We start from the raw sequence: 27,856 nt of genomic DNA, 5'->3' as shown, positions 1-27,856 counted from the left end.
TTTTTTTTGTCCATATTCATTAAAATCTGATAATACTTAACAAGTGTAAACTGCAAAAAAACATTCATACATTCATATGTGGTTTGGAATCTTATTCAAATCACATTTCTCAAAATCCATTTCACTGCAAAGTTCTTTGGGGAACCCAAAACGGTTCTTCTATGGGATCGCTGCGAAATCCCTATTTGGAAGCTTGCATGTAATTCTTCAAGTGGGAAGAATGACATTAGATTTTTTTGGGAAATACCATAGCCACAGTATCTAGTAGTAAACATGAAAGGTATGAAAAAACTGACCTAAATGAAGACAATAGACAAAAGAAACCAAAATGGCATGAGAGCAGATGGAGGGAAAATAATTAGAGGGAAGAGAAAAGCAGAGCAAGCAGTTTGACGAGGAAACGTGGAAGGAGATGGAAGGATAATAGGATATAGAAACTGACACCCAGAAGAAGGCGGGTGGTAACTGAGGGGGGCTGGAGAGATGCTATAGGAGGAGACATATAGAAGGACAGAGCAAGACCAGTGGAGGGGGCAGAGAGAGGGAAACTTAAGCTTTCTGGCCCTGATTTTCCATCCCTAAAGGCATTCTGTGGTTTCTAAAAAAAGCCCTGTATATTTGAAGTATCGCGTCACATGACCAGGGCTGTATTTATGAATCAAAGAGTACAGTGATTTCTGAGGGAAAAACAGAGAACGAGAGAAAAAGTAGAGAGAGCAACAAGTAGTAGGCAATAATAGAGGAACGCTTTACTGTATGCAAAACTACAACGGCTGTAAAGAAGACATGCATGGCAGAAAAAGTTTGATTGAAAGAGGGAGGGCAAGAATGCCAGAGAGCGAATGAGGAGGTAGAGTGAGTGGTGGTGGGGGGGAGCGAAAGAGAAAAGGCGGAATGCAACAGGCTTCTTTATTCACACAGAGAGACACATCTGACTTATACAAGTCAACTGAGCTGCTCTCATATGCTCAGTTCAAGCCGTCACTCCAGACCTCAGCAGAATCACCATTTCAGGTAAGTCTGATCTCCACAATGCTTTAACAGATGACAAAGAAATACATTTAGAAAGCTGCAGAAGAGTTTTATCTTCATTTACAGCTTTCCCCCTAGCACAGAGTCCTTCTCATAAAAACGAAAGAGGTTGAGAAAGACATGTTAGAGCAAGAATAAATGTGTGTTGTACAAGTAATTCCTGGATAGAGATTTGTATGTGTAATAGTTTGGAATCTTCTGTCGATGACTTTGAACTCAAGACATGATTAGAGATATTGAAAGATGCCTGGGTTGTGCATCTGTAATGTTGTTTTTTGTGTGACATACATGCCATTAAGTGTAGCTGAATTGGATGTGGCATGTCAATGAGGTGAGGTGGTGGCCATCAGCAGAGCAGAAAACTTCTTATCAAGATCATCATGTTCAGATATTGATGAAATCAGCAGAAACGACTTCAACCTGCTGCTAAGAAATTACAGAATGCTGAAGTTCTCAGAACTTCACTGATACTCCAAACAATGCTTATATGGGTTTTGCTACTCAGTAGCAGTCTACTGAATGTAACAATTCAGATGTTCTGAAAAGCATTATTTTATGACAGAAATTTCTTACCTTCTTTGCAGTGTGTTTGACATGTCATAGGTGACTTGTTTACATGGTGTATCACTGAGCAAGTAGTAAAGTTTTGAGGATGGATTTCAGAAGATCTGGTCAGAAAACAAACCTGAAGACATGGAGATTTGTTGCTAGTTTAAAATAAATTGTGTTTGGTTGTGTTGGTATAGTAATAGTTACATCAGTCATCTTGCCAGTCAAATGCTTGCTTAACTTTCACACTGAATATATACAGAACAATAGGCTTCTGATGAATGTTGTGTTTCGATTTGACTGTAGCCGTAATGACGCAATATTTCTAATTATACCCACACATGCACAGACAGATTTATATATAATTCTTCTGGGTAGCTGCTATAAAAACTTTATTTTTTATGTTTTTTTTTTCTTTGCTTTTGGCTTTTTAAACAAAACAGAAGCAAATGAGTAAATTGCAGTGATTAGGATTGTTATTTCTTGATTATTATATATGTTAATATCACAAGTTGGCAGGTGAGAACTTGCTGATAGCCTTGTTGAAGGTTATGTAAACACCTTAAACAGGGTAATTATCCAAATACAATGGAAATATTAAAATCAGCTGTTTTGAATATCGGTAGTGATAAAATGTTTGTGTTGGGATTGCTTTTGCTTCCTTACCGGAAATATGTTGTGTGTTTGTACGGGAAGGTCAGGAAAGAGCTACTGAACACCCATTCATTCAGATGACTCCCAGTGGAAAGACCAGAATTGAGAAAATTTTTAAGCTCATACAGAGAATTTTGCTTCTGTGTGTCAGATTTTGTTTTATTTTATTTTTTCAAGAAAAGTCATGAATTCAAGAGGAGACCTCCAATGTCCCAAATGTTTTTACTTTAACGTTAAGGTTTAGTCTTACTTTATGCCAAGACTTGTTTTTTTTTTTCAAAGTAATTTGATTGAATGTGATACAATAATACATAATTGCGATCTCCAGTTAATTTTCCAAGTTTTAATACAGCAACCTCTAAGCAGTGAAATTTTCCTCTATGCTCATAAAAATTAAGATGGCAATTAGATCCAACGCCAGATTTGACACTGGAGAACTTTGTACGCTGAACTTTTTATTCTTCATTAAATCATTTATGTACCAGAAACAACACTGATCTAAAGAACCAAAAATTCTAATGAATTTTATTTTTAAGAGTGTGGAGTAAACACTGTCATATCATGTACCACCCACATATTTAATGATGTTCAAAAGCATGAAGTATTTTTTTAGCTCACAGACTTGTTCTTGTCATGGCCTGCTGTGCTGTGAGCCACTGTAGCTTTGTTGGGTTTCATGGGTTTTCATCAGCATATATTTGGCTAACACAAACTTTCAGAAGTTGTGTGAGGGACTCTCCAGATATGTATATATTTAGACCTGGTTAAAAAACAACTGAACAAAACCTTTGTAGACCACAGGCCACAAACGACATGCATATAAAATTAGATACGTGCATGCCATGTGTTAATACACTAAAAACAAGCCAGAAAAATGGTTTGTATAGCAAACCTTATCAAGACCTTATTATAGTAAAATGTTGTAGTTACAATAATACTAGTATTAGCCACCACCACACATACAAACTAGGCAACTGACAGAAACACTGCAAAAGCATCTTTATATTTTTTTCTTCCATTTTACAGTATAATTACAATAATTGTTGTTAATGTAGTTACTGATACTCTCTGTGTGTATGCACCTGGTTTATGAAAAGTCATTTAGGCTTATATGTGTCGTTAGCTTAAATGTGTGACTGTTTCCTAAACATAATTTACATTACATTACAATTAAAAGTCATGCCCTGAAACCATCATCATATGGCTGAGCTGAGATTAAATGCAACCATGTTCATAAATAAACACCATCAATCCTGATCGACAGAACGATTGTTCCCAGTATAGAAATGATTTATACTGATAAACACAACTTAAAATACTTTGTAAACTGAATGTTTCTTTTAAATTGTGTTCATGAGGCACACGAGCACAATAATTAGGGAACGTGCGTGTGATTTATTGCTCATCAGTCAATCTGTCAGCGCGATGTCTTGAGCTCTGCTCGTCTCACCTGTCAGGCTGGCGCTGTTCGTCTAGTCTAGCTGCACTTTAAACGCATTGCTCTCATTTGCACCTGTGCAGGGTTTGTGTGTGATTGACAGTGAGAGAAAGCAAGAGAGCACTCTCTATTTAAATACTTTAACTGCACCTCCCTCCGGTTCTTATTGTTCTCAGCTTTTTGTGAATGACAGTTCCTTCAGGCAGAGAATGCTGTCTGTCTCTCTGCTTCTCACTGTCTCTGCTTGTCTGTCACTCTGAGCTGCTTCCATCAACCCCTTTCTTTTACTTATGTCATGTAAGACACACATTTACCTAGTTATCTAAATCAGCAGCATATATTGTTTAATATACTGCCCTAACAATACTCACAAACCACAACCCTACCCGTAAAAAAAGAATAATCATATAATAATAAAACATTGTTTATGTATAAAGCAAATTATGAACATTTACCAGATTGAGCTAACTTCTGGAGCCAATTTATTTCACACAGCATATCCTGTCCCACCTGACATAGGAAACTGAGCAGGTAACACAAGAGTGAAGTTCACAGCAGATGATATAATTCATGGAGAAGACCTACATAATTCATGCAGAAATTGTGTAGAAGTGTTCTCCATATGTGCTGGCAGTCTGTACTGGGCCAGTGTTAATGCTTTACTGCTGCCGCATCCGCAGTGCATTTATATTGATTATTTGTGAGAAAGATGGTGAGAAATAGAGAAAAGGAAACATACAACAGTTGGTGGAGATGCCAGAAAGAACAAAGGGAGTGACTCGAACCATTTGGAATTTTAAAAACAGTTTACATGCAGCTTATTAGAGAAATGTGTTGGGTTGAGACATAACAGATGACATGCTTATATGAAGTAAAAACTTTCTTGGCATTCTATTTTTTTTCTTTCTCTCCCTATGAAGCATTTAAACCTTTTAAATAAAAGAGCAGGAGCTTAATGCATCTAACTTAAACATAATCCACAGCAGTAGACAAAGATGTAATTTAGCTCACTATGTGTTGAGTGTGTGTTAGTACCTGGCCACAGTCTCAATTAGACGTGACCTCTGACCCACACTCTTTGCTTCAGGCACTAAAAGGTGACTACAGCCGAGACCTTTCAACTACTGAGGTCAACCAACAGAATCTGGTCAGTATAACGGCACCATTGTGTGTTTCATATTCAAAGGAGTTGTCATCTGTATCAGAACATGCTATAATACAAGAAGATTAGCTCATATTGTAAAAGAATTAGATCATTTCGGAATTGGAATTAGCCCTTTGGAGATTCTTCGCAACATTTTGCCCTAAAGTGAGAAATCGATTATCAGAATTGTTTGTGCTGCAGTGTCAGGTCAGAAACTTTTTATGGAAGAACGCAAATGCAGATGTAAATGCTTGGACTGCACATTGCAAGTACAGAGAACCACTGTACATAATATGCATTAACAAATAGTAACAAAAATCAGTACTTAAATTTGGCTTGTGTAGTTACTTTCAAATTGCAGTAGTATATAGTTAGTAGTTGCAATTTATTTTACAGTAAATGCACTTATATGTACTTATCTAAGAAAGCACTGGGTAATACAAGGTAAATGCACAGGTTAAGGTTAGGGATAGGTTCTGAGTTATTACCTAGTTATTACTCAGTTATTATAATTACTATAATAAGTACATGTGGAATGGAACTGTAAAATAAAGTGCTGAGTAGTTAGCTTTATAAACATATCTAGCCTGGTCTCATTGTTTGCATGTAGGTATTTATATGTAACGTTTAGAGGCGCAAAATGTACATTTTTGTATGTTTTTATTGATGCTAAAGTTTAGACGTATTTCGTTAACCTACCCCCAAACCTAAACCCACCCATTTTATAGCGAATATAAAAGGATATAAAACGCACCTGACCAAAATATGCAGGTGATGCATAGTGATCACCTCCTTGAAGGCGCACGCGCATCATTCATTCAAAACACACCTCACCAAAAACAAGCCATGTCATAATCTGTGATGAATGCAGGCAAGAGCCAATGAGCGTTCGATTTTCCTGCCATAAAACCTGTCGTTTCTTGATGCGACAATATTTGAATTTGTATTTATTGCTGTCGCTGCTGGACTCGCTGCTCGGGATGGAAATTTGGGTCTGTTCCTCGCAATCGTATGGATTTCGATGATTTGGATTACAGCACACAAATAAAATTGTTTTATTTTGTAATTATGATGTGTGTTCGGTGTATTTTATGGTTCTATCGTTAGTCACAGCATGTTGGAGAAACGTCTTTTGTGTCCCATCACGTTAATGTTACAGTAATGGTTAAACGATTGCAGAAATGTTATGTATATTAAGTGTTTAAAGTGTTGTCTTGTTTAACATTATATAGGCCTATTCTTGGAAACGAGCTGGCAGCAGAACACAGAACAGAATGAAATGTTATAATGTCATATTAAGTAAATGATTAAACAATTTAATAATGCAATTGAAAACATAAGGTCATTGGTATGACAACTAAAACCAACAATAATGAAATGAATGCCATGATTTCAATATTCATAAGGATTCGTTTTTAGATGCCGTCAATACGTCAGTATTGTACATTTAAATGCTGAAAATATGTAAGTATTTGTACGTTTAGATGCTGTAAATACGTCAGTATTGTACGTTTTAGTGTCTGGAAAAATGTAAGTAAATGTACGTTTTGTAAAACCACATTTTGCATAAAATACATACGAATTCATGAGCTCACGTTGACATATCAGTGATTTATCTAAGTTGCTCAGGGAGATTTTCTTCAAGCTGTTGCTCTGCAATAGTAGTTGCCCTGAAAGGGTAAACTGAATGTAGAAGATAGGTAATGCAATGCTATCGCATGACCAATTTGTACGTATTTTATGAGGTGGCTAATTTGTATGAATTCGTATGACCTCACTCATACAATTTTGTAAGATTTCTAGCAAAAATTGTATGAGTTTGTACGAGTGAGATAATACAAATTTGTACAAATTAGCCACCTCGTAAAATATGTATAAATTGCCATGAGATTGGGTTGGGGAATGTTAATACTGATTGTAGTGCCCTTCCCTTGTGGCAAAGCTAGAAGAACTTGCATTTATATACTTTTGAAAAGTACATTTTAGGTTTTACAGGTCCATTTACTCACCATCATGTTGTTCTAAACTTGAATGACTTACTTTCTTTTGTTAACACAAAAGAAGTTACTAAATAATTTTTGTTGTATCCAAAACATCCCCATTAACTTGGACCCCATTAACTTTCACTGTAAAGGCAAAAAAACATTTTTTTTTTTTTTTTTTTTTTTTTTTTTTTTTAGTATTAGAACAAGAGGGTGAGTAAATGACAGAATTTTGTGCTCAGAATATTTGGGTGAACTATGATTTTGATGACCCTGTTAACTGTACCAGCACTTATAAAAAGAGCTCTGTACTTGTTGACTAACTGTGTACAATACTGAGACCATTAAAAATATTTATGCATATTCTGACCACTTTTTACTACACAGCCAACGACATAATGACGTTCATAAATTGAAGTTATTGTGCACCAACAGTGACCGCACTCATAAAAATATTTTGGAGGGAGGGAAGACTTGTGTTCCAATTTATTAGAGGATGGAAATATAAGCCATTACCTGCATCTGTATGTTTTTTCTTTAAGTTTAAAATTTAAAGTCTTAACGCATACACATGCTGTGAATGGAGTCTAAATGTGCATGCACGTGTGTGAACATTCATAGGCTGTCTCACACCTGTGTGCATGGGCATTTAAACATGCTGGTTTTGTGAAATATGTGACTCTGAGTCTCAGTTTTGACACATGCACGCTTGTGTACAATAATGGCCATCTGTATTTGGTGAGCCCGTAGGCATGCATGTGAAAATCCCTGCCTTGCATATGTGTGTTAATATGTCTGTGTTTTAATGCACCACATCCTTTGGTTTGAAGTTCACAACCTCCCTCAAGGCACCTTGATTTATGGCTCATATTTCAGCAACGTAATTATTCCCTCTTAGTTCATGTTTTTCCAGACGTCTTTTGCCTTTGTGGCTGTTCATCGTTTCTTTGGGGAACTGCAGGGCTCTTGATGGAGGTGCCAAACCCGATTCATTAGCACGCATCAAAGACTCTCTCGAACCTGGAGCAAAGTCAGCTTGTGTCACACATGGCTGTGACCAGGTGCTGAGGCAAGCCTTTTTAAAATCCATGCTCATAGTGACATAAAGACCTTGTTTAACATGAACAAATCATTTACTGTTGAAGTGTAGTGCCCAAGCAGTTCAAATCCAAAGAGAGCACTTCATGAATAAACCTTTTTTTTTCTTTCGTTTTTCATGTGTTAAGTTTACTTTGATGAATTCATGGCATTCTGTGCCAGGGTATTACATATAGTGTGTTATAACATCATAATATTGCCTTTCTTTGAAAATATTCCACAGAAGTTCAATTAACACATGCAGTTTATGGGTTTATGAGTCTATAGCAGATTGTGTGTTTTGTTAGCCAGAAAAACTATTAAAATGTTCTCCCCACTCTTTAATTACACACTAGACGTGTCTGACCGAGTCCAAAACGTCATTTTTACTGCTAATTGGATTTTCCTACTCAAAGTCATAAATTAAGGTAATACTATGAAGACTTCAGAGCAGTTAACAATAAATCTGTAAAATGAATTCTGCATTGTGTAGCGTTTGGTTTTCATTCATTCACTGTTATAAAAACATTTTAATCTCATTCAGCTCCAAAAAAAGTTTTGTGGAATTAAAGTGTGGAATTTCTGTGCCACTAGTGTCACCACATGCAATTGCAAGAAAAAAAAGTTAAATAAAAGTTGTATTCACAACATTTTGTTTACTAAAAATGAAGGAAATTATTTATTATATATTATTTAAAATTAATTATTATTTTAATTTTAATTATTTATAATAATATTAATTTGAACAGAATTAAGATTTCACGTAAGGATGTATTGTCTGTTTAGGCACAAAAATATGAACTGGAAGTTAATATTTTTTAATATTTGTTGTGCTCACTGGAAATCAAACTTACATTTAGCAGATACAGACATCAGACATTTTATTTTCCCATACGTTAAGGAATATTAAATGAAAATGTATAAAGGATGGATTGACAGGGAAAAAAAAATTTATGAGATCAGTCAATTACTTAGAAACACATTTAGTGTTGTCCAGACCTTCAGTATTGACTGTGTTTATGCTGTCTTTGTGTTACCCACATGAGATAAATATTTCCCAATATTGCATCATAGAAAGTTTGTGGGCATTACCTCATTACCTCCTCTCTCTGTACCCCCTCCCTCTGTTCATGCTGGTAAATGAGAGCAGACCCAGACCAAGCATACCCTGCCAGGCAGCCCGTCCTATAAAGGCAGCATTGAGGCAGGGCACACACAGGCGCTTTTGTTGACAGTGTAAAGGTGTGCACCCTGCAGATTGCCACAGGAGAGAGCGGACCCTACTGCCCTGCAGCATGCATCCATCTGGAGGGTAGGGACATGGGTTAGATGAAAGAAACATAGAAACTAGATGCTAAACATGAGTAATGAACCTTAAAGATTTAATTAATTTGGAGAAATTTAGCATTGCATCACTTGCTCACCAGTAGATCCTCTGCAGTGAATGGGTACCATCAGAATGAGAGTCCAGACAGCTGATAAAAATACCACAATAATCCGCAAGTAATCCACACGACTCCAGTTCATCAATTAACATCTTGTGCCTAAAAAGCTGCATGCTTGTTAGAAACAAATCCATCATTAAGACAGTTTTAACTTCAGACAGTTGCTTCTGTCTAAAATACAAATCCACAATCCATAAAAACACTTCCTTCATCTCATCTGAATGACTTTTTAACTGAATGTGAGATGTGATGTGAAAGGACAACAAGGGATGGATTTTTTCAATGGAGGAGGCATTATTATGGAGTACGGTTTACACACAGCTTTTCCCTGTTAAGACGTTAATTGGATTACCTGTGGATTATTGTGACATTTTTATCAGCTGTTTGGACTCTCATTCTGATCGCAACCAGAGGATCCATTGATGAGCAGGTGATGTAATGCTACATTTCTCCAAATCTGCTCCAAGAGTGAGTAAATTAAACTAATCTTTTAATAGCTTATGCAAAATGTGTGTGGAAGAAGGCTTAATAAAAAGGCTAAAATTGTTTTATAAAATGTAATTAAGTTTAGAGGTTGGCTATGGTTATGAAATAACAAATATAATTAGTTTATTATAAAATCAACAAACCACAATATACTATAAAAATAAACGTGTGTGCTTAAAATTGCATAGTGATTAAATGGCTTTTTGAAATGCTTAAAAAAGTGAGGGAGAGAGAGAGAAGGTTGGATGAGGTTTAGGAGTTTTAGTTAAGGTACATTATAACACATTTAATATACGGTACACTCTGGATAAACGCAGGGTACGCTTTGCTTACAGGTCATTAACCCGTATAGGCAGTTCTCCTGCATAGCTGCTTGTTATTTCACCATTTTACTGGGTGGAATAAAACCATTTCATTTTATATGCTGCAAGGCCTCATTCACCCCTAACACACACACACACACACACACACATACACCAGACTTCAATGTGTATCTAATTAATGAGCAACTACTGCACAAAAGAGGAATGTTTCATTCCTGGCTTTGCTTTTTCTACTTTTGTTTACTTTCATTCTCATTTCTATCACTTCTTACTTCTAAGTACTTAATCATGATTTTCTACGGGCCTCATACAGTTTGCATACACTGCTCTTCCATAAAAAAAATACTTTTATGTAACTTTTTGTTTTCTTTTTCTTTCTTTCTTTCTTTCTTTCTTTCTTTCTTTCTTTCTTTCTTTCTTTCTTTCTTTCTTTCTTTCTTTCTCCTTTTAACCTTGCATTTTTCTGCCTTTTTTTTAAAAAAAAACACATTTTCATTGTTTTCTTTCATCCTGTTCTGTTTTTTGATTGTTCTTCTCATCGCTTTGTTGAAAACATCTTGAAAACTGTCATCTTGAATGAGATGAAGAAACCACTGAAGATGAAAACATGTCAAGATGGGGGATTTTCAAAGGACAGAGAGTCAAAGAGAGAGAGATGAAGAAAATATAAGGAATTCAGATTTGGGGTATTTGAGACTTTAATAGATTTAATTAAAAAAAATAAAATAAAAATAGATCATATACAGGTCAGTCAGTAGAGGACATGGGACGGTGAGGTGTATTTGAATGTAGTTCTGTGTTTGTGTGTGTATGATCAGAGCAGGATTGAGTGTTGATGCTTTCTGAAACATGGCCATTCTGCATAGGCCTCACATGTGGAACAGTTTACTGCAGCCCTGCTCCAAATGAACACAGCCTTACAGAGCAACAGACTGCAATTAAAAGAGAGAGACAGGCACAAAGCGACAGAGAAAGAGAATATTCCACTCGTAAGTAGATTAAAAAGAGTGAACTTTATAAACTGTGTCTTAATTTAAATCTAAAAATGCAAAAAGGTACCAGGTAATGTATCTGTGAAATGAAAACAATAGATTTCAGTGGAAACTGTTTACTATAATACATTTCAAATATTATTTGCAAAACAGCTAGACCTTTGACCATAAATGCGATTCTTTAAAAATACAACCCACTACAGTCATGTGCGTCAGTTATGAAAATTTGTATTTGTAATCTGTATGAAGATATGGAAAGTCAGCTTCACCATTTATGGGTTTGTGCTCTGGAACTTTCCATCAAGTCCTGATGGAGGCAGAAGGAGGGGGTTAGTGAGCGCTGGGTGCCCTCCACCCTGGGCATGTGGCAGTAGAACAGAGGCAGCTTTATTGAGCTGTGTCTCTGATTTAAATCATATGGCATTGCCTGGAATCACTTCATGGCTTGGAGGCCGTTCAAATAAATGCCCCAACAAGAGACTCTCTCTTTTTCTCCCCCTCATTTCATTTGTTTGTTGGCTCTCAATTTCTTTCACAGTGGTTCCTACCAAAGCCAAATGGCATCATGTCTTCAAGGTAAAAAAAAGTTATCTGAAGAAGTAGTTGTTCAAAATGAAGAAAACTCAAAACTTCAGTGGTTTCTTGTCACTTATTAAAAGCATGTCATGTGAAATGTGACAACTGATTTGTCGGACCTGGCTTAGCTGTTCTCCATTTGTGCTTGGTGTTCAGGCTAAAAAAAGTGGGTTCGAGTCTAGTCTGCATTGTATATATCAAACCCTCTGTTTTGCCATTTCTCTGCTTTTTCATCACTTAAATGACAACAGTTATTTGTAAAAAGATCTTTGCTCAGACAGGAAGCAATAATCTTATAACTTAAGAGTGAGCAAAAAATAAAATAAATTATAGATTTCTCTTTATACATTGATAACGTTTCTCTGTCTGACATTTGCCAAGGAACTTGAAAATGTTGCCTCACCAGTTGGCTCCTGACAAATTTTATTAGAAAGCATTGGTCTGACCTCTTGTGCTAAATTTATGTTTTAAATGCTGTTTTTTTGTTTTTCTGTTTTTGCGCAGGCATCTGTTGGATTTTATTTTTGTGCATCGATTTTGGATCACCTGCTGAGATCATCTTCCCTTCAGTTTAGTGCTATGCAAACCAACAAATATTTATAATGGATTTACAATTATCACACAGAGTTTAGTAAGACAATTCCTTTTATGAAAAGTGTCAAAGTGAGAATAAAGATAAGTGAGAAGTGGTAATTCATCATCTTACCAAAAGGACCATAGGACAATCTTTGGATACTGGAGGACCGCCAGCATCAAAATGGCAACCAATAGGGAGAGGCCTGTGAGTCATATGACAGGGTTCTACCCGTTTGCCTTTAATTCGATGCGAAATCACTCCCCTTTCGATCTTCTGGCCAATGGCAGTCTATTTGGACGATTTGGGGCGGACCTTCCGAAAGAGATGGCAGCTCTGTGTAAGTAGCAAAATAATTTCATTTTACAAATAACTGGAAATAATAGTGTGCTCTTTTCTTATGTTACCCTTATTATTATTATTATTATTATTATTATTATTATTTAAACAGTAATAATGGGAAATATTATGAAATGTTTTTTTTTTCTATTTTAATATATTTTATAAAGCACTTTATTCCTGTGATCAAAGCTAAATTTTCAGCATTATCAGACTTGAGTGTCAGATGACTCTTTAGAAATCGTTCTTGAGCACAGATTTATTTACTTATTTCTTTTTATTTATTTATTTGTTGTTTGTTTATTTGTGGAAATCATGATACATTACCCTCCTGAACAAATAACTTTTAACAGCATTCAAAAGAACAGCATTTATTTGAAATATAATTTTTCTGTTACATAACAAATGTCTTTAATCTCACTTTTGATCAATTTAAAGTGTCCTTGCTGAATAAAAAAAGTAATGTGTCATTGTTTCCATAAAAATATTAAGCAGCAAAAACACTGATAAAAATATACAATGTTTCTTGTGCACCAAATCAACAAATTAGAATGATTTCATGAATTTCTTGAGTAATGATGCTGAAGATCCAGGTCTGATCACAGGAATAAATTATATTTTATAATATATCCACATAGAAAACAAATATTTAAAATTTTAATAATAATATGTATTTCTGTTCAAATAAATGTAGCCTTGGTAAGCATAAGAAATTTCTTTTATAAACATTTTAGTGTGTGTGTGTGTGTGTACATTATATCTCTACACACTTAAAGTATATAACTTTGTTAAAAGGAGGAGCAAAATAAACTAGGCTAAAATATAAGACTCTACCAGTAAAGTGTGCTTTGAGTTTGTTCAGTTCTGTGTGCTGGTGTGATTCAGGGTTTGTTCTTGATGTTGGCCGTGTTCAGACATGCACATCCGCTGTATCAAACAGACCACATGTCAGTCACCACCTCCTGGAATAATCCTGTCGAAACACACACACACACACACACACACACACACACACATGTTGGGTTTACATGTTTTATGGGGACATTCCATAGGCGTAATGGTTTTTATACTGTACAAACCGTATTTTCTATCATCCTACACCTACCCTACACCTAAACCTAGCCCTCACAGGAGACTGTGCACACTTTTACTTTCTCAAAAAAACTCATTGTGCATGATTTATAAGCCTGTTTCCTCATGGGGACCTCACAAATGTCCCCACAAGGTCAAAATTTACTGGTATTACTATCCTTGTGGGGACATTTGGTCCCCATAACGTGATGAATACCAGGTGCACACACACACACACACACACACACACACACACATATACACACAGACAGAGAGAGAGAGAAAGGCAAATTCAAATCCTTTGCACTCTGAAGAATGCATATAAACACAAATGTCCATTTATAGCCAGAAAAGAGTAAAAGAGGAAGATACAACTTCAGAAAACTGAACGAAGATTACATTTCAATGAAAAAAAAAAAAAAAAAATAAAAATAAAAATCCTTAATAAAATAAAACTATGAAAACACACAGGGAGTCACATAACGGTCACAAGATGTTTAATGTATGATACCAGGTATACTTTTATTCCTGAGAGATAAAAAGTAGTAAAAGTAAAATAGTTGTGTCAACAGTGCTGTAACTACCCTGTGTGATTATCTCATTATGTGGTGCCTTCACACACAGACGATCCATTAGCCCCAGTTAATAAGAGATAACATCTACCCATCCTTCAATCTATCCTTTCTTCTTTCAGAGTAGGAACATACAGAAAGACAGACTGATGGGCTAGACGGGCGGGACAGTCTGTTTCCTTTAACAGCTGATCAGTCAGTTGTTTGCATTGTAAACAGCAAAGTATTTTTAAAGCCTTTACCCTGTTCTCACTCATAAAATAAGGTATAAGAAAAAAGAAAGAAAAAAGTCTCAATGTACAGTTTTTATTCATCAAAAATATTATTTTAATATCATTGATGCAATCTAAATGTATCAATTTATACCATCAAAACTTGCGTTGTGGGATAAATCAGATAGAAATAGCTTTTTAAAGAAACAATAACAGAATTACAGGTACCACTTTTCACTGCGTACTCAGGGATTCGATTCCAATGTCTGTGCCATTAAATCGAGTGTTTATCTGAATGCTAATACATGGACATTTTAATGACTTTGACTAACTTTCTCAAGATTCTGTTCAAACTGTTGCTGTATTATGGCAGTAATTGAACTACAAGACAAAGCTAACCATACAGTTTAGGTTAATGCATTCTACAGTGCCTCATGTTACTTTGTGTAGCTAAAAGTGTTTTGGGCTAAAGGCTGTCCAGTGGGTCTTTGCAGCATCTTAGTTTCTTCAAAGCAGTTCAGCAGTTTTCTTATTAATAACCATATTCATATTGGTTATAAGAGCTATGCTATGTCAGGATGGAATAGTATCTTACTACTTACTGTATACTGCTTACTATATTATGTGAACTATACCACTTGTATAGCATTATGCTACTACTTTTATTTAATAGTATGTTAAATGTTATGCAGTATTTAATGTAAATGCTTCAAAGAGTGGAACCCAGCAATGTCACTATCTTACACTACAGATACAGATTATTTATTTATTTATTTGTTTGCAATATAACATAGATATTTTCTATTTCCAATCCAATTTTCTGTAAATATGTCAAGAAAAAATTCAGGAATACAGTTTTATATATATAGTTTCACTTCTGAATAATTCATGACTTTGGAAATAGAGCACATTGTGGGATACACTGTTCCAGGCAGTGTGCTCTCGGAGCATAGCAAATGTAGTAAGTACTAAGAAAATTCACAAAGAGTGAATGATATACATATCTGTTTACCGTAATATGGTAAAGATCCTTTTAACTAAAGAGGTTGTGATTAGCATGCAGTAAGTGAAGCTTCATTCTGCATATATTTATCTGCATACACAAGCAGCTTATGGATTCTCTGAGGTGTTAAGGGCAGTGGTTGAGAATACCTCATTTTTAATATGTTCAATTCAAAAATGTGTTTGCCATTCTGGTAACACTTTAGAATGTGGTCCCATCATTAATGATCTAATGCACTATTAACATTTTAGTAACTACTATTAACTAACAAGAAACTCTGATTAACAAATCAGTAAGCAATAGCACTCAGTCTATTTTTTTCATATCTCCTGGAGAACTACTAAGAATTACTGTTAATAATTAATGTGAATAATGCAAAATGTATAATTCATTCAAAAGTGAAGATCAAAAGTGATGATCAAGGTTCTGAGGTGCATTTCCCAAAAACATTGTTAACCAACTATGGTCGCAAGTTCTGTCGCTACCAACATAATTCAGTGATTCGGTGTTTCCCGAAACCATAGTTCAAATGAACATTCGCAAACAGCGTCACAAACTTATGTGGTTGGAACTACAGCTCCCGACCTGTAGTTAAAGCATAGTTCTTTGTTCTTTGTTAGACATATGGGCTCAATAAATTATGCTCTTGGGCACAATAAGCAAGCTAACATGCAGTACAATCTATATATTCTAAATATAAACATATTCAATATTTAAATATAAATGCGTTTTAATCTATGTATTTTTGTGCATCCTCTATAAGCACTGTTTTTAAATAGTGCGCATGTGCATACTTGCCTAAGGGGTACGATGTACAAGGGAACCTGCGATGAATCAAATATCAAATAAAGCGAAATGACACGTAACAAAAAATACTAAATTAGTAATCAGGTGTCAGGTTCAGTATAGCTGCATTTCAAAGATCTCTAATCAGTTAAATAGCAGAAGTTATTACTCCACCACAGCATGTGACGTCATTAACAACAGCCCTAAATTGTTGAACTAATGTGGTTCAAACAATGGAGATGCGACCGTGTTCGTGACTAGCTAATTAGCTTCCACAACAATGCATTGTACTATGGAGGTTAATCAGCGAGTTACGTCGTTGTACGGGAAACGCACCCCTGAATAATAATACTTCCGATAAGTAGTTACCATGATCTTCAGTTTAGAATACTGATCCAAATGATTAGTAATTTGTTTATAAGGATGTAGCAACACTTGGGTCACTGCTGTCCAAAACCTTACATATACCTCAAAAGCTTACAGTGATTTCAATCATTACTAGAGAGTTATCATGATCTTCACTTTAGAATACTGATCCAAATAATTAATAATCTCTTCTGAAGTATTTGGTAATTGTTGAGTCATTACTAGTGGGTTACCATGATCTTTACTTTAGAATTAATTATACATTTGGCATTATTCACATTAATTATGAACATGTATATAGTAATTCTTAGTAGTTCTCTGGGAGATGCGAAAAAAAATAGTAGTTACTGATTAGCTAATAGTGAACTACCACTTTCAACTGAGCACTGTTACTTACTGATTCGTCAATCTGAATTTCTTGTCAGTTAATAGTAGTTACTATAATGTTAATAGTTAATGCATTAGTTAATGTTAATGCATTTGTCATGTATTCCTGTGTAGTTATTTATTACTGGCGGAACAGTATGTTAAAGTGTTACCGCTGTTCTTTCTACAGTGGTGGCATAGAAGCTGCTGAAGTGAAGTGTTTTTGCTTGAGGACACCTTAAATACTCAACTATATGCCTGCCAGCTCATGACATCAGCGCTGAAACATTATTCAGCCTCAGCACTGACAGCAACTCTATTAACTGTACATAAAAGACCACTTTACTTTTTATTAGCTTCAGATTTAACGTCCTGAGATGTTAGACGTATTCTGAGTAAAACCTAGTACACTTTGCATGCTTTTACTCTCCACTTGAAACCTGTGACTTCTGTACAGTTAACATTTTTAAAATACAAACACAAGTAGCTGAAATACAGAATCTAACAAATATGGAAATAGCATTTAATATTGAATTTTGCATTTGAAGTGCAAAATAGTAATATAATTTTAAATTGTATAATTTTAAATATAATGTTTTAAAAATATGCAATTGTTAAATTATTATTTCAAGCAATAGTTTAGCCAAAAATGAAAATATACTCACCATCAGGCCATCCAAGATTTAGATGATTATGTTTCTTCATGGAAACAGATTTGGAGAAATTTAGGATTATGGGTGCCAAACAGCTGATAAAAACAAGACAATAATCCACAAGTAATCCACACGACTCCAGTCTATCAGTTAATGTCTTGTGAAGTGAAAGCTGCGTGTTTGTAATAAATCCATCGTTCAGACTTTTTGAACTTCAAACTATTGCTGCTCTCCAGTGAAAAAGTCATCTTATCTTAATCAGGAGAGAAATATGCACAAATCAAGCACTGTTTACAGTCCAAAACCATTCTAAACAAATATATTTTGATCAGAAGCAACAGTTTAAAATGTCTCAATGATGTTTTTGACTTTGATTGAATTGACTGAGTTGAGTGGAATAGGTCTGAATTATTTTGATGTTTTATTTCACCTGCTTGGACATTCTGATAGCACCCATTTACTGCATTGGTGAGCAAGGGATGGAATGACACATTTCTCCAAATCTGTTCTGATGAGGAAACTCATTTACATCTTAGGTGGCCTGAGGGTGAGTAAATTTTCAGCAAATTTTCATTTTTGGGTGAACTTTGGGAAAAATACCAGTCACCACTGTAGCTCTACTGCCCCCAAAGGACAAATATGGTATATTAGTTTAATGACATCATTAGTTCACTCAGTTCATTAAGTGTGACTGGGAAGTGTTTTGTTTCTCCCTCTCTCTTTAACATTATTATTGAAGACAATGGGAAATATGGAATACTTATCAATGACACTGAAGTATGTGATCTCACATTCTCACTCAGTGCACAACATGCACAAAATGGATCGCATACAAAAAAGTAGTCCTTTAACACACACATGCACATGAGTTTGGAAGTCTAGTGGAGCTTCTGATTTCAGAAATGGAGAATGTGTGATGGAAAAAAAGGTAGCATTTGAAACAAATGGCACATTTTTCTTCTTTTAAGAGCGAGGCAGAGGATGGCCAAATGCAGAGGTTACTGCAGGACTGAGCCTGTGAAAGCACAAACTCCACATTGTGCCTCTTTATTTATTTATATAGAATTGGAGTGGAATTTCTGGGGTTTGGCCCAATTCTTTAAACCACCAGTGGTGTGTGTGTGTGTATGTGTGTGTGTGTGTGAGAGAGAGAGAGAGAGAGAGAGAGAGAGAGAAATTAGAAGTAGTGATTCAGTGTTTGCATGACAAAGGATTAGTAAACTAATTTAAATAAAATTAAGTTTGCAAAGTTATAGAGGTTATGCTTACTTTTTTTCAGACTGTAAAGAAAAAAAGAAACAAAGACAGACAAAAAAGAGTGGGTGGTGATAGAGATCAGCCGGCTTGTCCACATGCTGCAGGGAATCCATCCCATCACAAGCTAGCTGGCATGACTAAAACAGGAGCAAATCAAGCACTTTTATGCCAGTAGCATTCTGTGCATGATGCTTTGTATTTGTTCATTACAGGAAAAGTTCATGCAAAAATTAATATTCCAACAAAAACAAAAACAAACAAACAAACAACAACAACAAAAAAAACATAATTTCTAGACTTTCATTATGACTTTCTTCTGTGGGACAGAAAAGGAGATGTTTAGCAGAATGTTGACGCTGCACTTTTCCTGCTCTTATAAAACAGGATCTGGATAGGGCTGTGTGATTAATTTTCGTTTTCAATGATTATGAAAACATGATTATCAAGATAAAATTGCATTGCATTGCATTTCATTGTTTTTCCTTTATATAGACTGGAAACTTAAAGCATTGCATTTCATTTGAGTTGTTTACTACTTCTGATTGTATTCGTTTCTGATGTGCTATCAAAATTGGTATCGAGAATTGTGAAAATTCACTGGCACCTAAAATTTAACTGGCAATTTAAAATGTTTATATATATATATATATATATATATATAGAGAGAGAGAGAGAGAGAGAGCTTTGTGAATTTTCATCTTTGGATTAACCTTCAACCTTCCTTCAAGTGAACTTTTTCAGATTTATTAGCAACTATATAGTTAATTGGGCATTTGCAAATGTTTGTATGTGGATGTGTGTACATAAGTGCCCTGTAATGAAAGAAAGCTTGTTTTCCCCCTTGAGGGTCAGATTACAATTCATGACCAGCACACAACACACACACACACATATGCACACACACTACAGACCCCCAAGGAACCACACATTCCAATACAAGCAAATCCAGCACACATGCAGTCAGAAATCCAAACCCAAATGCTGCGTAGCTCCAACCACAAAGTATGAGGGCCAGGTTTATGTTCCTCGCTGGAAGAAGAGTGAGCCGTTTGAACAGAGTAGGTTTTGTTCGGTCTGTCTGGGCATCCCATGACGCCAGTGCTCGGCAGTAAAAACTTGTGTTTGATTCTGCAAAAGCCTGCAGATGAGCCACGGACACCAATGGAGTAAGACAGAGATGATATTAAAAAAAAAAAAAGATACAAAAGGAGCAGAGGCACAGATGGACAGGAATGATTGACAGATAGATGAAAAGCAGAAGGGCCTGAGAAAGAGACAGAGAGAAAGAGACAGAATGGGGCGCCTTTTCCTGTCTGCATTCCCCCTTCCTTTTTGCAGTCCTCGGGCCTTGGCTTGCGTGTGTGTGTGTTTGAAGGGGGGGTGTAATTGCCTCAAGGTGTGGAGAGAACAGAACTGGCTGAGATTGTGCAGTGCTGCTCCCTGCTGTGTGTCACTGCTGAGTGTGTGCGTGCATGTGTATACGTGTGTGTGTGTGTTAGGGAGAACAAGAGAATGAGAAAGAGCAAGAGAGGGAGGGGGACGTGTTGAAAGACAGGTGAAAATGTTGAGGCAGAGAGAGCAAAGGTATGGGGTGAAATAGGGGGTAACGTATGTGCAGATTAACAGATGTCTACAAAATGGAAAGGAAAGAAAAGCAACTTTGTAAATTACATTTGCTAAAATTTTGATTACATTTTAGTGAAATGCATTTTGTGAACAGTTTTTTTTTTGTTTTGAGCAGGAAATGAGCAGGAGACTTTTGTAATATATTTTGTACATTGGCTTGTGTCCCTTTTATTGCAAATGCAAATGTATGTTGCAAATGTATGTAAAACATACGTAGAATATGAATATATTAACAGATTACATTAACAGATACTGACAAAAAAGAATGTGGGCAAAAGAAAAAAACAGTTCATGAAAAGATTTGGAAAAATGTTGTATAACTCTTAAAAACTAACAATAAAATATATGTCTAACACATGTAATAATTTTAGAACGTTCACTAATATGTTATTTTATTCAAAAGCTGTATATTTTTTGTAATAAACCTGTGCTGACAATAAAAACAGAACAGTTGTATTTTTATTAAATAACATTAACAAAGACTGGTAACACTTGTTACATGTTACATGTACTTACTTAAGCAATTACTATAATTTACTATAGCAATAGTAAATAATGCATAATTATGCATTTAACTCTGAACCAAACCCTAATCCTAACCATAACCCTATAGTATTTAATGTAGTTCATTCATGTTACTCAGATTTGAATTGTGTAATTACCCTGTAATAATGAAACTTTAAAATAAAGTGTAAACCAAAGATTGGTAAATACAGCAACAAACGTACTGCTCATTGTTAGTTAATGTTAGTTAATGCGCTATTGTAAAGTATTACATATTTTCTTCATAAAACTACATCCGCTCGTTTCAGGATATTTCATTCTTTGTTGCATTTTTATTAGTAGCTCTGCAAAACAAGTCACAAACACGTTGTCTTATCTGCATAAGTGCTGGATAAAACAATAAAACACATAAAAAAATACAATAGAATATTATGGGAAAAGTAAAACTCAATGAAAAAACAGACAGAGAGCAGAGTGAGGCAGGGATAGAGAACCAGGCACCAGATAGAGTGAGTGAACGAGAGAGAGGGAGCGGGTGGGCAGAAGTTTTGGGGGAAAGTTAGCACCCCACTGGGGCTGGCTTTTAGAGTTCAGTCCTCTTGAATGAGGGGAGGAAAAGGGAAAAGCAGAGAGAGAGGAAGGGAAGGTGGATCATATAGGCTGCGGGTTTGTGTATATTTAATGCCGCACTATTTCTCTTCTGGAGGAAATGTGATTATAATGAGTCAGCCATTTAGATGCACCGGTGTGATTTGATTTAAAGTGCTATGCTGAAAAACAAACTACAGAAATGCAAAAAATTAGAGAATAGTGTCAAACACATGCATGCTGCATAATAAATGTTTTTCATAAAATTGCTTAATTTAAAAGTCATAATATAAATACATTACATGCTGTTTTGCTCAGGAAAATGTCAAGCTGCAACATCTGGAGCAACAGCATAGAACACGTCTGTCATCATTTAATCAAAGTTTCCTCACTGATGCAATTTTAAAGCAGTCTCTGTAAATATGGAGAGAAAAATACGTCTGTATTCTTCAGGACCGCATTCTAAATAATGCACACAACCATGAAAAACATGTCAAAGTAAGAACATTGAATGCAGACTTTGGCTGGGTCAAGACAAGTTTAGAAGACATTGCAAAAGAATAAAGAAATGCAATACAGAGTCAACAGGGACAGTTGACGTCGATTTCGGCATATTTCAGTAGCGACTGTTTGGAAGAGTTACCACAGATCTGGACAGCATTAAGTTGTGGTGAACTTGATGAAATGACAAACTGAGAGAAAATAAAGATGATGTAGTTGGGAACAGAAAAATAAGAACTGAAAAGTAAAACCGTCAAGGAGAGGCGAGGGCTGGGGCCGATGATAGGACTGCCAGTGAAAACCTCACAGAAAGAGAGACAGTTGAAGAGGTTGTGCCAGGCTGTGAATTGCCTAAAGGTGGCAGTAGGCATCAGATAGTCACACTGTGCATGCATAAAGTATTGCAGTCAAACCAAAACACATTTCTCTACAAGATGGAAATTTTATGTTTGTTTTTTTTTATTTTTTATTTTTTTGCTTGTTTTTGTTTTTTCATTTTTGACCTTTTATTGCCACTTTAATTAATACACTTTTATCGAGAAAGGACAGGAAGTGAGCGGTAAAGAGGTAGGAGTGTGATATGGAAATATTGTGAGCTGTATCTGCACTACAGTGTAATATAGAGTTAATGCAGCATATGAACAGATTGTGGTGTGGTAATTTCTGTTTCTGTCTTGAGGATTACTTATTTATTTGTTTATTATTAAACAGAAAAGTAATTTAAGTTCAAGTCTTTTAAATGCTCATTTAGCATTTTATAATAAAAATAAATAAAATTGTAATTTGTAATAATAAGATTTAACAAAATGTTTCACTACAAACTGAAAAGCATACAAGAATCAACATAAATTTCCCAAATATACTTTCATTAGTGACCTTTTGTGTCATAACTATCTTTTATAAAATATATATATATATATATATATATACAGGTTTGGGTAAATTTCAGAATTTGGTATTTAAGTTATTTAAATCTCTCATCTATACTCATATCATTATCTGTGCCCTTAAAGACTAAAACTCTTAAAACTCTTAGAACTTAAAAAAAAATTCAAGCAAAGCTTTGTCAGGTCAACATCCAAAGTATACACTGTAAAAAAAATTCTGTAAAGTTTACGGTAAAAAAATGGTAGCTGTGGTTACTGGAATGCACGGTAGCAATGTTTCAGGTTTTACGGTTTTAACTTAAATTTACATTTAAATACTGTAAATTCATTAACTGATGTAATGTTAACCAACCTATTGAAGTACTGAAATCTGTTTTGTACCTTTGTAATACACTGATAACCACCAAAACAGAAACAGCTTTTAAATACTAATATATATATATATAGAAGGTGCACAGTGTCATTTCTGCAAACACTAAACACCATCATGGTAGCACACATGAAACTGAAATAATGCAATAAACAATAATTTAACAACAAAAAAAAAAAAAAAAAAAAAAAAAAAAAATTGAAATGTAACGCAGGGAATTCTGGGAATGTCAATTTACGGTTATTCACTGTAAATGTTACGTTCTTTTTCCCCACTTCGAAAAACGGTATACTACCGTAAAATTACATCCAATGTCCAATACAGTTTTTCACCTTATATATATAGTAGGGGAATTTACCCTTAACCATTTAACAGGATTTTACGGTAGCATTTTTACAGTCTTTTATCATTAAATTCACAGTCATTTTTTATAGTGTACTTAAAAATATAAAAATACATATTAAATTATACTTATTTTACTTTACTATTGTTTGTACTACTTTGTATACTTCGTTGTGATTATCAACACTTTAATATGAAAAAAGGGTTACTCTATGATGCCTCCAGAGAAAGGAAAGTTATATTTTTCATAGGAAAAGCAGAAGATTGATAGATAGAGGGAGTGAGAGGAGGTCTTGTTGTTTGTTTTCATTTGCAAAGGTATAAAATATGATGCAGGCTGACAGGATTGTTCTAGCAGAAAATGGAAGGAAAACTTTTCTTCTTTCAGCCAACCACAAAGGCACCCGCCTCATTCCCTCCCTCTCTCTTTCCCCTCCCTCACTTTGTAATTCCTCCCCTCTCCCTCTGTTGTGGGCTGAGCTAGCTGTGGCGAGTGAAACAACTCAGGTTATCGAGTCACAGTATATTAGCTGACACTTAGAAGTCTAGGCTTCTGACAGTCAGGCTGAGTTTGACAAAGCTTGAGAACTCAACAGAGAACAGAGAAAAAGAGACACAGGGTGATGGTCACCTTGGAGCTGCACAGGAGCTGTGTGACTCAACAAAGAACTCCTACAGAAAAGGTTGAGTTACTAAGAGAGAAGCAGTTGGCTACAGTGACAGCTACACCTGAAACAGAAGTCTCAAGTCCTCTCAAGACTTTCTATTGCGATTGATTGCTTTGGCAGGAGTGGCAGATTGACTAGAAAACTCCAGACTCTACATTGTTGTTGTTGGTCATCGTCTACAGTGTTGCTTAACTGTAACAGCAGTTGACAGACAGCTTGAGACACATAACAGAACATCTGGGACAGAGTTTGAGTTCTTGGCGAGGGCTACATCATGTTTGACTGTGTGGAGGCTCTCGGGGTAGGGGCAAGACCCCTCTTTGACGTATCCGCTCGGAGTTCATGCATGCTCAGGAAAGCAAGCTCCTTCTTCCCTGGCCTAGAACCTTTCTCATGGAGCAACAACACTAGCCTGCAGTGTAAGTGTGATGTGTCTTACTTATACCAAAACTATATTTACTGCAGCTTTGTTCTTATCAGCCACATTGCATGTCCTTTAACCTCTTAGCATTTATAAGTATTCTAGGAATCTAAGTGACCGTAGTATGTGCTCAGCATCTTGTCATGTGCTAACTGACTTAAATGGTACTTTTGTTAACGTCCTAATGGCTGGCTGCCATACATTTTGCCTATTTCAGAGAACAAATGTGTTCTTATGCTGATAAATAGTGTAGTTTTGCATATTTTATGAGCCTACACTTCACACTACACATTTTTTTTTAAATGACATATTTATGAATTCTGTCATTGTGATAGATGCTTATCATTTGTGATGATAATGACAGTGAGTTGTTTCCAGAAAAAAGTGACATAATTAAGAGTGGAGTGTAGAACATTCTTTGCCATGACTGTAAATTGTAGTGAAACATTTCAAGCATATAGAGGCACTGTAGCTAAATGTTTCATGCTCAAATTTGGTGGAAACAGTCAAAAATAAATCTATTAATACAGGTCCAGTGAGTTCAAGCGCAGTATAGCCATTACAGGACACTGAAATGCGTGGTTATACTATTAAATTTAAGATATTATATTATTGTCAGGAACATTAAAGAAAATCTAAATTCTTTATGTAAATGTAGGTAATATAATGCACACACTCTAGTTTTCAGTATTGTACAGAAAAACTGTTTAATCTCTCTCATGTGTGTGCTTGGAGTCTCTTGTTTCGCTCCATTTTGACCTTAATGGATGTCTTTAATTATTCAATTATGAAAACAATGAACTCAATTAAAGGATTAGGGAACCCATGGTGGACAGACAGATTCCAGAAGAGAACGGTATGATTAGGGGGGTTTATTCTCAGCTTTTTCCTCTTTATGATCACAGGAAAATTCACTGGCAAGTGTTTTTTTTTTTTTTTTTTTTTTTCAGTATGGAAATGTTATGTGTATTTATAATGACATTTAAATGCCTCATAATGAGATCCAAGCTATTTCACACATTCATAAGATGCTAAGTATGTGATTATGGCTAAATATGAACAAATGACACAGTCAATATATTTTTGCAGATAAATCAAGTGCCACCAGTTCACCAAAGATCCCATAAGATCTTCTCACTTGTTAACAGAGTTCTTCAGTTCTGCTGGTTTATTAGACACTAGAAAATGAAAAATATTAACTACCCTCCCCATTGTCTCCATTTTAGTTTGTTCTTTGTGCAATCGTTTGGAGTCTGTTTCTTACAGTAATTCAGTTGACTCATTGCAATGTTTATCTTCATGTTTAAACCATACTCAGAGAACTAGAAGGGAAATACCAAAAACAAGATCCATATTTAGAAAAACCAATCACAAGAGAATGCCCATGCAAATGTGTCTGTCTCATTCTATGTGCACCAGAGTAGATTTCACATGCTTCTGCTGGAATTTGCCCCTATGCCGTAATGCCATTTTATAGCCAGACTGGGCTGGTCGAAAGAACATTGCACCCCACAACAAGGCCTACCCCACAATGAATCCATTGACAATGGTCTGATCTCTTTCTCACCCCTTTTGAACTGCCCTCAGATGCAACAGCTGAGGTTTCAGAGTCGTACCTCACCAGCTAAACTTGAACTTGTTAGCTTTAGCTAGTTCATTAGCCTTAGGATCTGTTCTTGTGGAGGGTGCAGTCTCCAGTTTAAATGGTTAGTAATTCTTACATCTGGTGTCTGTGCTCTTCAACTGATGCAAGTTTAGTTTCCTTTTTTGATTGTTGATTATGGCTGGATGTTTTGTAGACCTTCACATCAGCAAGACCCCTCAAGGTCAAGTTGTTATTAGCTTTGTTGCTAAATGCAAAGTGTTTTACTATAGTTTGCTAACTAAATGGAATCAGATATTCTTCATCACACTTTGACCGCAATTTTTTTTTAAACAAATTGTGATGTTTTGGAAAGCTGAACTTTATCTTTGCAGCTCCCCACATTGGGTTTTTACCAGGATGAGATGATTCTTTTTTTCAAAGCCATTTTTTCATGATGTGAGGGGTTAAGTTCTTGTCAGGAACAGGACGACTGACACCAACTTGTTTATCAGGAATATGTTTTTTAGCCTGTCAGTTGAGTGGGGTGTAATGGTGTTCAGTGAGGCTGGGGAGGAGGTGGCCAAATGTTGACTCAGCTTCACCCTGAAAAGGCAAAATAAAAAGGGTCAGTTTATGAGGTACTATAAAGAAGAAAGCTTTGTATGCATGCTGTTGAATGAAAGGGGCAATCCAAGTTTAACAACTTGCTTCTAAGAAAGACAGCTCCTGTTTTTCCAGTCTACCACCAACTCAACAGGACATGTGTTGGTCCATACATGCAGAGGATCTAGTGGAGATGCTACTCAAGGTTTATGCTTAGTTGTTGTTTGATTTTTCATAAATGGATACTTTTGTGTAAACTAAATCCATGGTTAACTTTCACTGATAAAGCCGTTCCTTATTCACTCATTACATTTTGTCAAACACCTTTAATGTTTGTATGTCTATAATGTCTGTAATTTCAAATTTTTGAGGGGTCATTCAAATGGGCCAAGAAGTTAGTTAACTGACCATTTCTTTCTTTCTTTCTTTCTTTCTCTCTCTCTCTCTCTCTCTTTCACATTGGTTTTGAAATAACAATACTTTAAAGTAATCAGTCAAAAAAATTGGGAAATGAAAAATGGTTAAGCGACCACTGACACTTGGTCAGGACCCTTTGGCGTCCCTTTTTGAAGCTCAAGGTACCCCTTTAGCGGCACTTTTGGATGTGCAGGGTCCCTCATTGATTTCAGTTGTTTGCCTTAATTTAATGGTTTGCATGCATTTGTAAAAAAATGTATAAATCATTTTATATAAATATATACTTTCATTGGAGTACCTAAACACACCCTTACCCTACAGTTACCCACTTATGAACAATATAAAATGTAACAGGCAAATATGAGTACAGTCACAGGTATTTATTGCAGAAATAGGTTGGGTTACCTGCTCGTAAATGTGCAATAATGGCAATATTATATGCAATAA

The 27,856-nt window shown here is 35.5% G+C and overlaps 1 protein-coding gene across 1 annotated transcript in view; it reads left to right on the top strand.

Moving 5' to 3' along the window:
- The first annotated feature begins 737 nt into the window (after window positions 1-737).
- rargb (retinoic acid receptor, gamma b) overlaps window positions 738-27,856 on the top strand; it is a 40,722-nt gene continuing 13,603 nt past the window's right edge. Inside the window, 2 exon segments of the mRNA XM_051122206.1 lie at window positions 738-1,014; window positions 12,203-12,612. Of these exon segments, the coding sequence (XP_050978163.1) occupies window positions 12,456-12,612 (157 nt within the window). The 5' untranslated portion in view covers window positions 738-1,014; window positions 12,203-12,455.

Source organism: Labeo rohita, chromosome 11 (genome assembly GCF_022985175.1).
Source record: "Labeo rohita strain BAU-BD-2019 chromosome 11, IGBB_LRoh.1.0, whole genome shotgun sequence".
Taxonomy (NCBI): Eukaryota; Metazoa; Chordata; class Actinopteri; order Cypriniformes; family Cyprinidae; genus Labeo; species Labeo rohita.
This window is presented reverse-complemented; position numbering and strand designations above follow the sequence as displayed.